Below are 17666 nucleotides of genomic sequence, written 5' to 3'. Positions count from 1 at the left end.
CCTCAAGAAAGAAGGAAGTCATCGTGTTTACATCTGTGATGATGAGCACTTATCAGGATCAACTAAACACTGGATTTTCAAAAGTTTGTGAAATATTGAAAGTTGACGGCATAGAAACTTTAAAATACGTCAGAGAGTTTTACACACCGGTTTGTTACTGTGGTGAAATTTACACGCCCCGAAACGTGACACTGAAATAAACTAACAGTAGCCGGGTTTCCATCTTAAGCTGCGAATTTAACTTATGCGCAAAATTGGAATATCGCATAAAACATTTGCAAATAAGCACAGTTTCCATCCAAAGAGTTAAGGTCATTGCACAATCAAAATGCATGGTACGGATGAGAAAATTCAGAAAATCGAACCCGATCCAATTTTGTTTTGATGGATGAAAGTTTCGGACACAGTGTGCAAACATGATTGACACATCAGGTCGTATTTATTTTTTAACGTGCGAATATTTTGGTGCAATGACCTTCAGAGAGAATGAAGTTGTCACTTCCTGATAAACTAGCTCTAAATATCACTAAGAAAAGTAGGAGAAGCCACTGATTATAATAATTCTCAAATATAATAAATTACATGTACTTCGAGAGAGCAGATGAAACAAATGCGGTCTTGCCATCCCAAGTCACATGACGTTTTTGACCGCTAATGTGGGATTTATTCGCTAAATGCGTTTCCGTCTCGCATTAAGTCTTTTTCGAAGTCAAAAACCACCTCAAGCGAGCGTAAAAACTGGGATGTCTTTTCGAAATTTGGCGTTTCCATGACTCGTTTCTGATGCGATACTTCAAAATGTGCATAAAAAGAGGGTGATGGAAACATAGCTTGTGATTGGTTGTTTGACACGTCGGTCAAACGGCCTCATGGGCGGGACTTGGCCAATGAAAGCCGCCATGGATTCCAGACCTTCATCCGTCAGTCTGAAGGTCTGGCTACGTGACGGTTAGCCATTGCCGCCAGTCAACCTCTTCCTCTTACTGCACGAAATGACCATGAATTATACTACACGTGATCGCTTGCATATCCAACTGATTTAATATCGAATCGGAAGTTTGTGAATCGAAACATTTCTCAATTCCCAGCCCTAATGATCACATAAATCTCAATTTGCACAATTTTAGGCAAATCTCAAGAAAACCGTCAGGCTTATGATCATATTTAACCCCAAACAAACTACTTTAAAACTAAATGAACCTTTCAGCTATCGGTTATTGCATTTTGACAATATTTTCGCCAAAATCGAGCACATTTACAGCCTTTTTCGTCATGCAAACTGTTGATTTTGGGGTGAAACATGAGCCGGTCTTAGTGAGACTGATCTGGTTCTCGGTGTCATGCGTCTGAATCGCTGTGCGTTCGGCTTCAGTTGTTCTCCCAGCAGCGGAGAGATAACAGTGAGACGTGAATGAGACAGACAGAGACAGGTGGAGAGATGGAGAGATGTAACTCACATGTGACAGGACCGAGCTGCTCTGTTGGTATAAAGAGAAAAACACTCAAACCATCAACCTACAGCCAAAGAGCAGATCCAGCGATCGGCCGATAATGACCGACAGAAACATCAGGGACGGATTTGGACCGAATCCCACAAAACACTTTCATTTATTTTCACAAAACACTCACTGGTTTGACTTTTGTACAGTGTTTTCATGAATTATGGGCAAATGAGGACAAACATGTGACCAAACCTGAACTAGTGGACCTCAATCACTCAACCCGGTTACCAAAGTTATATGAAAAGACGTACAAAGAAATAATTAACTTTTATTTATGATAATTTAATCACAATAAAGTTTGTTTACAACAAACTAGACTTAATTTTGACCAAATCTAGCATTAAAAAACATTATTTTAATTTTTATGTTTAATGTGCATTACAAAATCATCGGAAAAGTATGTATGCTAAAATACATACATAAATACGGTTTTAAATCTGTTTGAAACTACATGCAGAAATATGACCAAACAGGTAAAAAAAAAAGAAAAAAAAAGTATATAATAAATATTGTACTTTAAATAAAACTTTTATTATAATTAATGCATATTACAATATGCAAAAACTATGCTAGCATGAATAAATTATTTTGAATATGATTGAAATAATATGTAGCAATATGTAAAAATAAATTAAAGTATAAAACAAGGTATAAAATGAATCAAATATTTTTTTTTTATTATTTTGTATATTTCATGTATATAATAATATGCAAGAAATATGTATGCTAAAAAAGAAAGAAATATTCAAATAAGGTTTACATCTAACTGAAATATGCAGAAATACAGCCCAAAATAAATTAATGAATAAATTTATATTTCAATTTTAGTTAACATTTTATGTATTTTACAGCATGCAAAAATATGCATGGTCAAAATAAATATAAAGTTTCAAATCCGATTGAAACAATATGCAGGAATATGCAAAAGGGGTTTGGAAAAATAAATAAAGCATCAAATTAAACAAAAATAAGAAAATATGTTTTTTTTTTTGTTGAATTTTCTGATGGTTAAGCGCCTCATTTCACTGGAAAAAAAGAACATTATTAAGATTTTTTTTTTTTTTATCTTATCTTAAAATCTTCAAGGGTGATGTGATGCTATATTTGGCTTGTAATGTTAATATGGATGTCTGACATGCTTGAAATGTCTGGGTGGATTAAACTGGACTGGGCTGTTTGTGAACACTTTCCAGGCCTGATGCAGGACTTTCAGCTTCTCTAATGGATTACGCTGTTTGTGAATTGCATTAAAGTTCCTCCCAACCCCCAAAACAACCCGCATTCTTCCGGCTCGGCCTGATCTGATAAGACCATGTGAAACCAGATGAAAGCAGGGTGGAGAACGACAACCGGCTAAATGAGGAAACATGACCTTCAGTTCACCTCTGATTTACTTGAAGAACATCTCTGAAACCAAACGGTCTCATGAAGAACTAACCTGATCTTTCTTGGTTTTGTGGGACGAGGCCACGTGGGCCAGATACTGAATGACCTTCTTGGTGTTTTCTGTCTTTCCGGCTCCAGATTCGCCCCTGAACACATGCAAACACACAGATAAGTTGAGAAATCAACACATCTTTAATGATCAAAACATAAAACGCACTCATGGAGGATCATGTGACTCACGTGCAGAGAATCGATTGGTCCTCACGGTCTGTGGGAGGAGACAGAAATATGAAAATTAATCACAGTTTAAACACATTCACTAGACATTTCACTTCTGTCACTTTATGCATTTTGTTTTACTTATTTCATTCTTGTTTTTTATTTCTAAAGTAGAATATATTTTATGTATCTTGAGTGAGGAAACAATAGTTTTATATAATTTATGTAATATTTATATAGATTTTTATTTATTTTATGTTATTTCAATGATTTTATTTTTTATATATGTTATGTATTTTGAGTAAGATTATTTGGCAGAAACTGATAATATTATATATATATATATATTTTTTTTTTTTTTTTTTTTTGACAGACATTATTTTGAATTTTATTTTTTTCACCTTTTTCCTGAGAGAGATTAATTGACAGAAAATAACACTTTTATATTATATACATAGTTTTACTTTGATTTGATTTATTTTCCTTTGTTTTATTATTGAATGAATTTTATGTATTTTGAGTGAGATTATTTGGAAGGAAATTATAATTTAAAATTTTTAGATTTTTTTTTTTACTTGGATTTTATTAATATATATATATATATATATATATATTTTTTTTTTTTTTTTCCATCTCAGTCTTTGTGGTTTATTTGACCAGCAGGGTGTACAAATTATTAACACTATTTGTTATCAATGTAATACTACCAATTTTAGAAGCAGAGAAAGTTAATGATAAATTTCCGAGTACAAAAACAAACATTTCTTTAGAAGAACACAAACTGTGGAATGAAAGACTAGAGCCTTTGATCAACTAAACAAGCTCAGGTTTGATTGATAGCATTTACTCTGATGTTCTTCAAAGCGTTTGTTGAACGTTTGTCATGTTGGTTAGTAGGTTTAACTAACCGAGCGGCTATAAATTCCTCCAGACTGAAAAACGCACCACCCATTCGCTCTCAGCAAACCCTTCTGATCTTCTATAGCAGGAAGAGCTCAGACCACAAAACAGGAAGTCAATATCTGGCTTCCTGTGACTGGAGAGGGAGCCGCCTTTCCAGAAAACTACTGTTAGATAACGGCCCTCGTACTAATAAACCGTTGCGTTTGCTAAATGGCAAATAAAAGACAGTCTAATGATGATGAAAGCTCAGACCATAATAATAATTTTTTACATTTTTTAGAAATTAAATGACATTTTGAAGGGTTTCAGGGATTTAGTTCTTTTTAGATCTCAAAAATGTATGCTTTTAATTAGCAAGGATGCATTAAATTGATCAAAAGTGACAGTAAAGACATTAATAATGTTACAAAAGATTTCTTTTTTTCAAATAAATGCTGTACTTTTGAACTTTCCATTCATCAAAAAATCCTGAAAAATAAATGTCTTCGACATTAATAATCAGAAATGTTTCTTGAGCAGCAAATCAGTATATTATAATGATTTCTGAAGCATCATGTGACACTGAAGCCTGGAGTCATGATGTTAAAAACTCACAGGAATAAATTGCATTTTAACAGATATTCACATAGAAAACACTTATTTCAAATTATAATAATATTTGACAATTTTTAACTATTTTAAACAAATAAATGCAGCCTTGCTGAACAGAAGAGACTTTGATACTAAGTGTTAGAGGTTTCATCACATCGCTAAGCCCAAATTGGAGCAATGCATTTCTTGGAAAACATCCTTTAAAATATTCCGTCCAAAGCAAACGCCCTGAAGTGGATTAAGTGTGTTGGAGACGCAAGCGCGGGGGAAAGGCTGTAATGAGCAGCGGCTGAGGCGGGTCAGAGTCCCGCTGCAGGAGGCCTGTGGAGGATTTGAGAGGCGAATTAAAGCCGGCCGGGGGGGGGGGCTGCTGAACACAAATCAGCTCCGGACGGCGCCACGGGACAAACGCTCAACCAGAAAAACACACTTTAGGGCCATTAATGTGTGAGGGGTTGTGCAACATTCACAATCAAAACAAGATGTTTGTTTTTTTATTATTCAAGATTTATTTGTATGAATAAAGTTGAACCCACACAACAAACAAACAAACACATTTTTCTTTCATTTTGATTCAGCGTGAGGATATTGTGGATTTTAAATGTAAATATTTTTTTTGGAATCAACAAACCCATAACAATTATTTTCCAAATATTATTTGTCACAAAACATGCCTATTTGTAAATACTGATTTTTGATGTAACAAACAGAATGTAAAATAGCAATTCAAGTTGGAATATATAAGAAAGCAGAATTAAATAGTTGTTTTTAGTACCTACATGCATGCATACATACAATTTTTTAATCCACACACCAAGCAAACTTAAAGAAATAGTTCTTTTTTTCTATTGGCTCTTGGACTTTAAGCCTAATTTATTTTTCAAATTATTTTGGCGCGTAGATTAATCAACAGGCCTGCAAATTACAACATATTTGAATTTATCTCTGGCCTATTTGTAAATATTCCTTTTTTTAAAACAATTTCAAGTTTGTTTTATTTATATAGCACATTTAAAAACAGCAAGCACAGCTGATCAAATCTATTTACATTTCAGGACATAAATATGCATAAGTCTAAATTAATGATGCAGTTATTTATGTTTTGTCTGAGCTGAACTAATGAAATGACTATTGTTTAACTGCTAAATTTCTTTCAGTTGCAGTTCAGTCAATTCCTCTTCCTGTCATTCAAACTCTGCATCCTGTGGGACGAGTGTGTGTGTGTGTGTGTGTGTGTGTGTGTTTACCCTGCATCATGCTCCTGTAGGCCGTGTCTGTGATGGCGTAGATGTGTGGGGGCATCTCATGTCGTTTCTTGCCCTTGTACATATCTACGATCTCCTCCGAGTAGATGGGCAGGTTCTTGTAGGGGTTGATGACCACACAGAACAAACCCGAATACGTCTGTGGAGAACAGAGACAGTCAGTCACAACCAGAACACACACACACTCAACATGAACATCAGCAATCAAAAATGTGGGGTCATGTTTTTGAAAGAAGTCTCTCCTGCTCACCAAGTGAAATATTACCATTTAAAATAAGTGTTTTCTATGTGAATGTGTTCAAAGCTGTATTTTCAGCATCATTACGCCAGTCTTCAGTGTCACATGATCCTTCAGGAATCACTCTAATATACTGATATGCTGTTCAAGGAATATTACTGATTATTATCAGTGTTGAAAACAAAAAGTTATATTTTTGCAGAAGCCATGATACATATTTTTTGGGATTCTTTGATGAATAGAAAGTTCAAAAGAACAGCATTTATTTGAAACAGAAATAATATGCATGTCTTTACTGGCACTTTCGATCAACTGAATGCATCCTTGATGAATAAAAGTATTAAAACTGGAGGTTTAGATCCAGTACGGTATGAAACTAATCTGGCCTGATTAGCACCTGATGGGCATGAAATCTGGACCTTCAGAACTACACAAAATCATTAACAAAATCAATATTTTGGATTTGGCAGAGAGCAAACATTATATATATACACCATAAAAACATTTCAGAATAGCTCAACCTGATTATATATATAATTTCCTGTCCCTGTCTCCTATTAACCATATAAATCCTGCTGTATCATATTCATATCACTTTACACACATATGCATGTATATATTTAGAAATGTTTTACATGCATATGTATATTTATATAATTTATATTTATAAATGCATTTAAAATATAAACAAGATTTTTCTTAAATATATACTGTATGTGTGTGTATTTATATATACATAATAAATATACACAGCACACACACATATTATGTAAACAAGAACTTTTATTTTGGATGCGCTTAATCGTTTGATAGCACTAATAATAACTTTTGTAATATTTCCAGATGAACACTTACTGAACTGAAGCAGCTTTGATTTCCTTGATTCTCCATCAATCGTTTTTTAGAAAAATCAGTGAGTCTCAAATCTGATAATCAGGATCTTCTGAGGAGTGTTTTTTCATCTTTATCTCTCAATCATCATTGGCTTGCATTGCATTATATGTTTGGATTATTTAAATATCATCTAAGACTAAGACATATTACTGGAGCTATAGAGTGATGACTGATTTTTAGATCATTTTATGTACGTATCTTTTACACCGTTATAAAGATCTCGTTGATTTACATTGCAAGCATCAGAATTTCTTAACTTTTTGGTCATATAAATATCAGAATCTGCACAAAATTGCATGTTTTTGCTTAGTTTGTGTCTCTGAATAAAACTGAGCAGTTTTTTCCCCCACCATATTCTCACTATATCAGAGCATACGAGCCTGAAGTCTCAGGGTTTACAGAGTTAAAACTAACGGTGTTTGCTCAGACTCACGTATATGAGGCCGGAGTAGTATCTCTCCTTCAGGTTGTGCAGCACGGACGCCTCATTCAGGCAGGTGAGCTCGGCCATGTCCTCCACCTTGCTGAACTTGGGCGGGTTCAACTTCTGAATGTCATCCTTGTTGACCCGCACTTTCTTCCCCGAGTCGGCCAGCTCCACCACCACCTCATCACCGTGCTCCTCCTTCACCGAGCCAGGCTCGAACCCCAGACGCTCCGACGGCACCCACACCAGCTTCTTGGTGGCCCAGTCGGCCTGCGCCAGTGGGTTGTTGACCAGGTTGCGGTCCACGTACAGGAACTTGTCGGCGTCCGACATGGTTGCTGGAGGCGAGAGAAGAGCGAGTTACAGGCCGGAGAAACGATTGTTTATGAACCATTAATGTACACACAAACGTTACAGAAGCGCATGCTTTAATAACAAGCATGTTTATTAACACAGAGTGTTTATTTCGAACCCTGACCAGCAGAATAAACAAGAAATGGCGAAAATAGAAGATTACATGATCCGTCTGAAAAAGCTTGTTTGGTTTATTTTCTTAATAAATGTCCGTGTTATTTTGTGCATCCTGTTCTAGACAAAAATGTGTTTATTATGTCTGAGAAAATCACAACTTTTTTTTTCCTGTTAATGTAACTTTGCAAAAAAATATATTTTACCAACCAGATTTTTTTTAATTTTTTTTTGGGAGAAGAACGCAAGTGCCGTTTACCTGTCAGCAGTCATAATTTGCATGCTATTGTAGTCAAACAAAATTTACAATGTTTTAGTTTTCATAAGGTTGCACCACTGCAAAAAAAAAAAAACTGGTTTTACTTTTTTTTTTGTTGGGAGGAAAATGCATGCTCTAAATCATTGCTATGCAGTTTCTAGGGAGTTCAATTGGTTTCTAGGGTCATGAAGAGGTTGGAGAAGATCTCTAATATCAGAGTTCAGCATCTTAAATAAACAGCAGCTAAAGAGGCTCTTCAACTGATGCTAACAACCAAGAGCAGACGAGAAACAGCTCTAGGACAGAGCACTTTTCTTACGCAAGTCCTCAGGAATGCAGGGTCTGTATCGCACGTCCAAACACAAGTTAGGTCAGCAGCTCGTAAAACACAGCAAACTTCAGGAAGGTGAGCTCATGCTCCTGGCGGCCGTAATTACAGTCAGAGCATCTCAGACACACACTCACGGTGATAAACACTGTACATGGGACGTTTTACTTTAAATGCAGTCGGGCCAAACACATTGTTGATTATACCATTCAGAGATGTGTTTAGACAAAGGTGCGCTTGTTTAAACTACGTTTCAGAGAGCAGCGGGCCTCCGGAGGGTCACAGGCCTGTTCAGATCACAGACGGCAGGGAAAAACAACGCTACATGCAAATAAAACAACGCAACTAGCCATATAATCGTGCACAGTTGGTATAGTACGATAAATAAATCTGGAAACATTTCCTATAGCCTTTGCATTTACATCTGTTCAGATTTTGGATGTTTTAGAGTTGAGCAAAGATAATTTCACCACTGAGGAACAGTAAAAGTAAAGGTTCTAGAAAAACACAAGGCACAGCTCAATCTTGAAACGCAGGCTACTAAAGATGTTTCCATCAAAGGTTGTGTGTCTGATTAAACTGTATTCTGAAGCAAATTCCTTTGTCATTGAGTATTGGGAAGTTACTTTTTTTTAAATAATGCATTACAATATTGCATTACGTCATAAAAAAGTAACTAATTGTGTTCCTTATTAAGGAAAGTTATCCCAAATACTGATTACATTATTGCATCACTTCTTTAAAAAAAAAAAAAAAAGAAAAAAAGAAAAAATTTAATTGCGTTACTTTATGGACAATAATAAATTGTTCATTTTGCATTACTTTTTGTCACCTGAGCTTGGCTTGCTTATTTATTTTTAATAACAAAAAACCCAATAGTTATATTTTTGGCAACTGTAAAGGCCCTTTCACACCAAGTGAAATTGAACTGAACTCTTATGAAAAATAACCATGGTTTTACAACAAATAAAACCATGGTTACTATAGTTAAACCATGGTAACCACAAATTAACTATGGTTTTGCTACATTAACCATAGTATTTGTAGTAAAACTGTGGTTATACAAATTGTAATCAATGCGCAGTTGGTTAAAACATGGTTACTATACTTTTACTACAACAAAACCATGGTTAATTTTAAGAGGGAAGGAAGTGCCTTGGTGTTAATTATATAAAAAAAGCAACTGTAAAAATGTAAAAGTAATGCATTACTAGTTACTTGGAAAAAGTAATCTGATTATTTAACTTGTAATGTGTTACCGCCAGCACCGCACAGCAGAATCTAGTGAAACATGGACAAGATTGTGTGCTTCAAAAGCCAGAAAAACAGAAGATATAGAAAATATGACTCTAAAAAAAAAGATGTTTGAGCATGCTTTCTACGTGAATTATTGTCTGCTAAAAACATTAAACTAAAACCAGAATTTAATTTTGTATGATAAACAGTAGTGGCGAGTGACTCTAGGTGGTTTGGATCTGGCGGTGTTGACGAAAAGCTCTTGGCGGGAAGGAACTCGTCAGGTGGGTGAACTCACGCAGGTGTCAGGTTAGCGCAGCTCAGCGCAGTCACCCAGGGATGCAAACAATCCCCGAGCACAACTGAACCACAACACTGCAAGCCCAAACAGGCGAGATGGCCGGCAGCGGTTCCCACGCTCCACTGCATCTCAAAGCATTCGAGCTTACAGGAGAGGGAGGGACGCAACAGGTCTTACCAGATCAGACGAACACACACAACCACAAATGATAATCAAGAGAGCGGCTTCAATGGACATTCCAGAAAACACCTTCTGCGCTTGACCTTTCTGCCACTTTTATAATGGAGAGGAACAGGAAATTATTGGCAAAAGTGATGGGGACAAAGTTGAAAATGACAGTCATTTTATGAAGTTTAACATTTACAAAAAGCAATTTCTGAAAAGATTAAGAATTTCCTTTCGGAACATTGCATTTTAGAATTTGGCACATTCCAGGCATGGAATCACAGTTTTAAAATTCGGAATATTTCCAGGTTAAAATGGACCAGCAGAAAGCGGCACACGGTTTCCTGTGACTCCGTGGCGCTTCGGGAACTGGTTTGGGTGGTTACTGATTTACAGCGGCACACTCCATTGAGTCTGTCAGGCCCATGAGTTATTTTAGTGCTCGACTCTCTTCCACGCCCTGAGCAAGAAACAGACTCCCACATGGGAGGACTTTGGCTGATCCAGATGTAAAAGAGGCGATCCAGTGTGTTTGTAATGGCAGGCGCTCATTTGTTGAGCTGGTAGTTTAACAGCCATGATATCTAGAGCAGGTGATATAAAGCCAGTTTATGATATAACGCTACAGAGAAACTATATCAGCAAGGACAGTTCAACTTTGATCGTTTTGAGATGATCTAAACAGCCAACATACCAACAGCCTGGGCTGCGTTTCCCAAAAGCACTGTAAGCCTAAGTTGATCGTAGAACCATTATGACCAATGGAGCTACGATCAACTTAGGTTTACGGTGTTTTTGGGAAATGCAGCCCAGGTCAATTAACACATTTAGCCATAGATTTTGGGAAAAAAATTCTGTTGACCAGCCATTTTTGGCCATAGATTTTGGATAATGTCTGTTAAAATATTTGGTCCCAAAATGGATATATGTGACTCGGAAGCACAAAACCAGTCTTAAGTCGCTGGGGTATATTTGTAGCAATACCCAAAAATTAACTGTATGGGTCAAAATTATCAATTTTTCTTTTATGCCAAAAATCATTAGGATATTAAGTAAAGATCATGTTCCATGAAGATATTTAGTAAATTTCCTACCGTAAATATATCAAAGCTTAATTTTTGATTAGTAATATGCATTGCTAAGAACTTAATTTGAACTTTAAAGGTGATTTTCTCAATATTTAGATTGTTTTGCAGCCTCAGATTCCAGATTTTCAAATAGTTGTATCTCAGCCAAATATTGTCCGATCCTAACAATGGAAAGCTTATTTATTCAGCTTTCAGACGATGTATGAATCTCAATTTGAAAGAAAAAAACATTGACCCTTATGACTGGTTTTGTGGTCCAGCAGGGTCACAAATACTGGTAAATAAATGTGAATGGTTAATTACCGGTTAACCAATGGCTCAATCTGCAGCAGCATAGGTGGAGGTTGTGTGTGAAAAACCCTTGAGAAAAGACATCTGCAACACTCCATTAGCGCCTAAACGGCAGACAGCTAGCGACACGACCGCTGGGCCGTTCTCATGACCCCAGACAGCTGCGTACTATCAGACAGAGATGCTGGAAACTACATGCATCTCCTGGGACGTTCACCTTTTAGGAATCAGGAGTTCAAAATTATGCAATGATAAATACCGTAATGTGACAAAACAAAAAGCAGGATGAACATTATCTGAACTGAGAATGATGGGTAATTTAGTTTTAGCACAGAGTATTTCCTCACAAAACTAAACTGTGCGGTTAATATTTTCACCGAAACTGTAATCTGCTTACGCCGCGATTCTTTAATGACAGACTGACAGAGTTTGCACCGTTAATGTTTTCAACAATTACAACATGTGGTGTCGTTCATCTCGTAAAAGTGGTCATTAGTCCCTCTTGTGCTCGACCACCCATCACCCTCGTCCAGCGTGTTTATCAGCTTTATCAAAGCACGGTTGAGTTGTTCCTTTCCCTGTCCCTTTCATTTCTGCGGTTTTTCCTGTCCTTCTTTCTCAGAAATGGATGAACGGTCCGTTTGATGAATGCACCGCACGCAAAAACCACAAGCACGTTCTCAATACAGCAATCCTCCCATTGGACTGTGCAGCTTTACGCAACTTCTTGCATTTTACGAATTTATGCGTATGATGTGTGCCTAAGAAAATGCGGTCCAAAATATGCATGTAAGGGTTAAAGTCACAACAAAATCCATTTAGACAAGCCCAAACGTCTTTTTCCATCAGATTTATTTACTTATTACTGTTCTGACTACTATATATTTGGATTTTTGTGTGAAACTGTCATCTAATTTATATTAATATTCTATTCTACTCTATTAATAATTGAATTATTTAATGTAGCTGGATCATTCTACACTTACTACTAGTTCGTCACTGCCGGCTGTTGAAAAACCCAGTGATTGATTATTATACAGAATAATCTGATGATACAAGTACATGAACACTTATTTTACAACATAATCAATTTATTAGAAAGTATATTTTAACAGACACTGCATTATCCATCGACAATAGCTATAAATTTCTACACAAAGCCACATTTAGACGACTCCAAAAATCGGGTTTTAGTCAGATTTCATGTTTTTATTTATTTTTTTGATGTTCTGACTACAACTAAATGGACTTTATATTTGGATATGCAAAAAAAGATAAAAAGATATCAGTCCAATCGTTTCTGATGTCATATATATATATATATATATATACACACACACTAATTTATATTTAATTATTTATATTTAGTTAAACTCAAATTTAGAAAAAAGGAATCCTGAAATATTACGGAACAATAACAGAACTTGGGGAAAAAAAGAATCAAATGGAACTTGAGAGACAAATAAAACTGAGACGGCGGCCATCAGGTACATTTATCTCAAACGTAAAAAGCAAACAAATAAAAAGGTGTTTGTTGTATTAAAGCAGGTCAGCTGACGTCCCATTTCTCCAGCGCAGCGTGTGAAATCAGTCTGATCAGGGCAGTAAAGACCTGTATGAAGCGCGCTGGTGAGGAGAGGAGTTTGACACAGATGCGTCTGACACACTTGAGTCTCCTGCGAGTCTAATTTTAACTGTCCGTCTCAAGACTTCTTTCCCTTCAGGTCCAGCAGAACCCAGCCTTTCTGAGTTTATGAGTGAATCAGACAAACAGCACACTTCAATTAAACATTTGCAAGCAGGAGCTGGTTTTAGGACCATAAGGATGTTTTGCGTTGAGATTATGATCATGACTGAACTGAGTTGTTCTGTTTCACCATATTACAGTAAAATAATATTATACAGACATTCACTTAAATGACCAATTAAAGCCATAATGTGCAAATCATACATCATCTGTTCAGATTACAGTCATGAGAATTACTGACTATAACACTGCATTCCTCAAACTTCACACAAACAATCAATGACATTTCTAAAAAATATAATCATCATCAGCATCAATTTAATATGAATATATTCTAGAAAAACACATAATATCCTTCTGTATTATTATATGAAGCATAAGAATATTTTTAAATTAAATTTCATCTAAAGTTAATCATTTAGCAGATGCTTTTATCCTAAGCAAATTACAAATAAGGACAGAACATAATTTAAAATGTACATTAATTTATTAACAATACATTTACAATAATTTATTAATATAAATAATAAGTGTTAATTAATTTAACAATGTATAATAATTGAACATTTAATTGACTATAAATCCATTGATGTTCATTTATTATTGAAATAGTTAAGTGTAAATTAATGTCACAATATATAATTATTATTATTTTTTTTGGCAACTAAAACTTTAAAAAAAAAACTATTTTATTAATTAATATTTATAATTTTATTTATATTTAAATATATTAATTTAGTATTTAATAATACATGTAAGTTAATATAATAATAATTAATCGATTGCTTATTTAATTTACAACTAAATATAAAATATGATCTATTAATGTGTTTACTGGTACTTATATTAATAAAACAAATGCAATAAAGCATAAATATTTTATTTTGTAATAAATATAAATATGCATTATTAAAAAAACTAATAAATAAAATATTAAAATCTAACAATAATTGTTTTCAGTTCACAAGAATTTGAGGGTTTAAGCATGTCATGAATATAACTTCATATAAATATGTGAGAAGTTTATTTGTTTCTGGATTCGCTGAAGCACCAAAAACACAGATGTGTTTCTAAATTAAATCATTGAGTGACAAACAGGGTGTTTGGCATCAGACTGTAAAAAAATCTCTTTCTGCAAGCGGTATTTGATCATTAAAGAGAGCGATGCAGGAGTGACGCAATCTAATCCGGACCACATTGGTCTCAGGATCACTGCGTTCTGACTGAAGGTCTCGGAGGAAAAACACAGGATTGTGGGAAATCTTCCAAACGCTCCAGATACCAGTTAAAATATAACACACTGTTCTGCTTTCCATATTTGGATGAGAGTGTGTGTGTACGACCCTGCTGAATCCCTCCAGCCAATCAGACGACAGCGGCTCATATTTGCATATTAAGCAGCCCCGCCCACCCATCTGGCCCCGCCCTCATTTCCTTCCTGTGAGCGTCAGACAGAGAAGGTCATTTTTAATGGTCCCCGTCACTACTAGAGTAAAACATCTTCTTGTGGTATGTAAATGACAGATAAGTTATGAGTTTATGAGAGATGAGCGCATCATAAATGGGAGCCGATCATAAACGGTTTCATGATTTTATGACTGTTCCTCTGAAGTCTTGCTTTTAATAAGGAATATGCTTTATCCTCAGAATTACTAACTGAGTTTCGCTCGTGAATCATAATCAGAATTAGTTTCTGTGTAATTGGTTTATAAATCCTCTCTTACACAAAGCACCGAACTGAACATGATTTATGGAAGAATGGTTTTATGAACAATTAAATAGCTATTCATTTTGCTTGCGATTCATGAATGAGGCACAGTAAAGTTAGGATTCGCATCCCAGACCGAAAGACCTGCGAGAAGAGGATGCTGAAGACGGGAAAAGACATTCAAAACCAGGAAATGCACAGAAGTCTGACAGAGATTGAGTCTTGATCAGCGAAGAGCACATACTAACAGACAAGAACAACTCATGAGATTTATACAAGTAATAATAATAAAATCAATATAATACATTACTAAAAACACATTTTATCATTTATATTACACACAGTTAAATTAATTTAACAATATATAAGTATTTATAATTTTGATTCATCACTGATTGCATGAATATATCCACTGATAATATTTATTTCACAAAAACTAATACATATTTAATATATTATATTTTTAGTAATGTATATATTTAACATTATGTCAAATATTTACTATTTTATATTAATGACTAAAAAATTTTAAAAATGTATATGCACATTAATTTAATACATTCACATTAGTTTGTTAATATTAATAAAACTAAACCAGTCATTTATTAATGAATGATTAAAAAGAAATAAATATGTAAACATTATACATAAATATTATATCTCCTTATAAAAATATAGATTAAACAAATACATTAATTTATTTTACTTTAATTTATCATTTAATTTAATTATTTGAATATATGAATGTATATTTAATAATAAAAACAATGCATATAAATACATTACATGATAATACATCTAAAAAGGTACTATTATATGAAATATATTTATTTTAATTTTTTATCTAACCAAATAATCAAGACAGTATTTAATTGTCTCTCTCTTGTGGTTCTGAGCCCAGCTCTGGTTTCTCTGGCAGTAATGATCAGACACGTCTCTCCTCCAGCGCTAATATCAGCTCATCTCTGACTGCAGCCAGTAAATATTTATGAGTGTTTTATCAGTAAATGCCCATCCGCTGGTTTCACGTCTGATCTCACTCAGCTTATCTGCATCTGATGATGCCACACCCAATCAAATCAAAGCTCAAAGTCCAGCCGTTAACAGACCCTGACCCACCCCGTCCTGCCCGGACGCTGCCGGAGTCACTGATGAACCACAAACACCAGCTTCACAAACTTACAACACAATTCACTTTCAGTCATGGGGAATCATTTGATTATTTTATTCATTATTATAACATAACATTTATTATTGGTCATGTGAATGTATTATATTTCATTATTATTAAATAAATCCTGTAAATACATTAATTATAAATATCAATATTTTTAAATGATAATGGAATAGTTGAATATTTAAACAAAATAATTAAATATTAAAATATAAATAAATAAACAAACAAATATGACTAAGTAGAAAACTAAATATTTATATTTAATTTCTAAATTTGATTCAGTGTTGATTATTAATTATTATATTTAGTTTAATATATTTTATATTTATGATTAATGTATATGTATTTTTATTAAATAAATATTATAAGTGGATTAAATCATAAATAAAACTGTAAATGTACATTATTATAATAAGTGAAATCACTTCATTCAATTGAAATACAACTAAAATAAACTCAGAAATACATTAATATTATTAATAAATTACTTTAAGTAGAATCACAAAAGATATTTCAAAGAATGTCTCAGTGCTAATTATGTTGTGTGTATATATATATATATATATATATATATATATATATATATATATATATATATATATACACACACATATACACACACATATATACACACATATATACACACACACACCTGTCAGAAATTATATACCAGAAAACATTTCTAAATTTGAATCAGTGTTGAATATTTGACTGTTAAATCATTATCTAATAACTATAAAAACATTAATGCATGCATAATATAAAATAAGTCAGTATTTCTACATGCACACAGACTTACTAATTAGTTCAAGGCAAAACCAGGCAAATATAACGAACACAAAACCCCTGATCCGGCTTCAGGAAGCATCCAGAAGGGGGTTTTCCTTGCGAAGACAGACAAGCTTATTTCTGCAACAGGAAGTGACATCATGTCCCTGGCAATGGGCCAATCGGGAGGAGGAATGAGTCTGCAGTGCATCATAATGCAGTCATGCAGCAAATCATGCGATAAATGCAACGACTGACACGGATGGAGAAACACGGCAAATAATCAGGACGTGGCTCTTTATGTCTGCCTGGAAATGAGCTCTCGTTCGCTCACTTCCTGTCATTGTTGTGCTCTCCTGCTGCACAGGTGCACTATGGGAAGGGCTGGGCAACAGCACAGAAAGCAAACCAAAAAAGGAGGAGGAGGATGAAGAGAAACAGTTTTGGACGCTCCTGAATAATCACGTCCAAACGGCAGCGGGGTAAAAGTGAGAAACGCTTCCTGTTCATCGGAGCCAAAGAGAGAAAATCAAGAGAAAGGTTCAGGAATGACAACTTCCAGATATTTCACACAAAAACAATCATTTCCAAACGTAATAAAAGCAATGACTTTCTTCTGTGAAACAATTTTAATATACATCTACATTCATTTAATTCTTTAAATATTATATTATTTTAATTTGATAAAAAATATATAGATTTGCA

The 17666-nt window shown here is 34.4% G+C and overlaps 1 protein-coding gene across 2 annotated transcripts in view; it reads right to left on the bottom strand.

Annotated features, from left to right (window-relative positions):
* The window catches only part of LOC306852118 (myosin-9-like), a 47355-nt gene that overhangs the window by 26275 nt on the left and 3414 nt on the right, over positions 1-17666 (bottom strand). Inside the window, exons 2-6 of one of the 2 annotated variants that reach the window (XM_079388769.1) lie at positions 7432-7763; positions 5849-6005; positions 3129-3156; positions 2941-3034; positions 1458-1478 (exon numbers count right to left, since the gene is read on the bottom strand). In XM_079388769.1, the coding sequence (XP_079244895.1) occupies positions 1458-1478; positions 2941-3034; positions 3129-3156; positions 5849-6005; positions 7432-7758 (627 nt within the window). In that variant the 5' untranslated portion in view covers positions 7759-7763. The remainder of the gene's footprint in view (positions 1-1457; positions 1479-2940; positions 3035-3128; positions 3157-5848; positions 6006-7431; positions 7764-17666) is intronic. The other variant, XM_079388770.1, reaches the window with a different exon arrangement.

This window comes from Barbus barbus (genome assembly GCF_936440315.1).
Source record: "Barbus barbus genome assembly, chromosome: 3".
Taxonomy (NCBI): Eukaryota; Metazoa; Chordata; class Actinopteri; order Cypriniformes; family Cyprinidae; genus Barbus; species Barbus barbus.
This window is presented reverse-complemented; position numbering and strand designations above follow the sequence as displayed.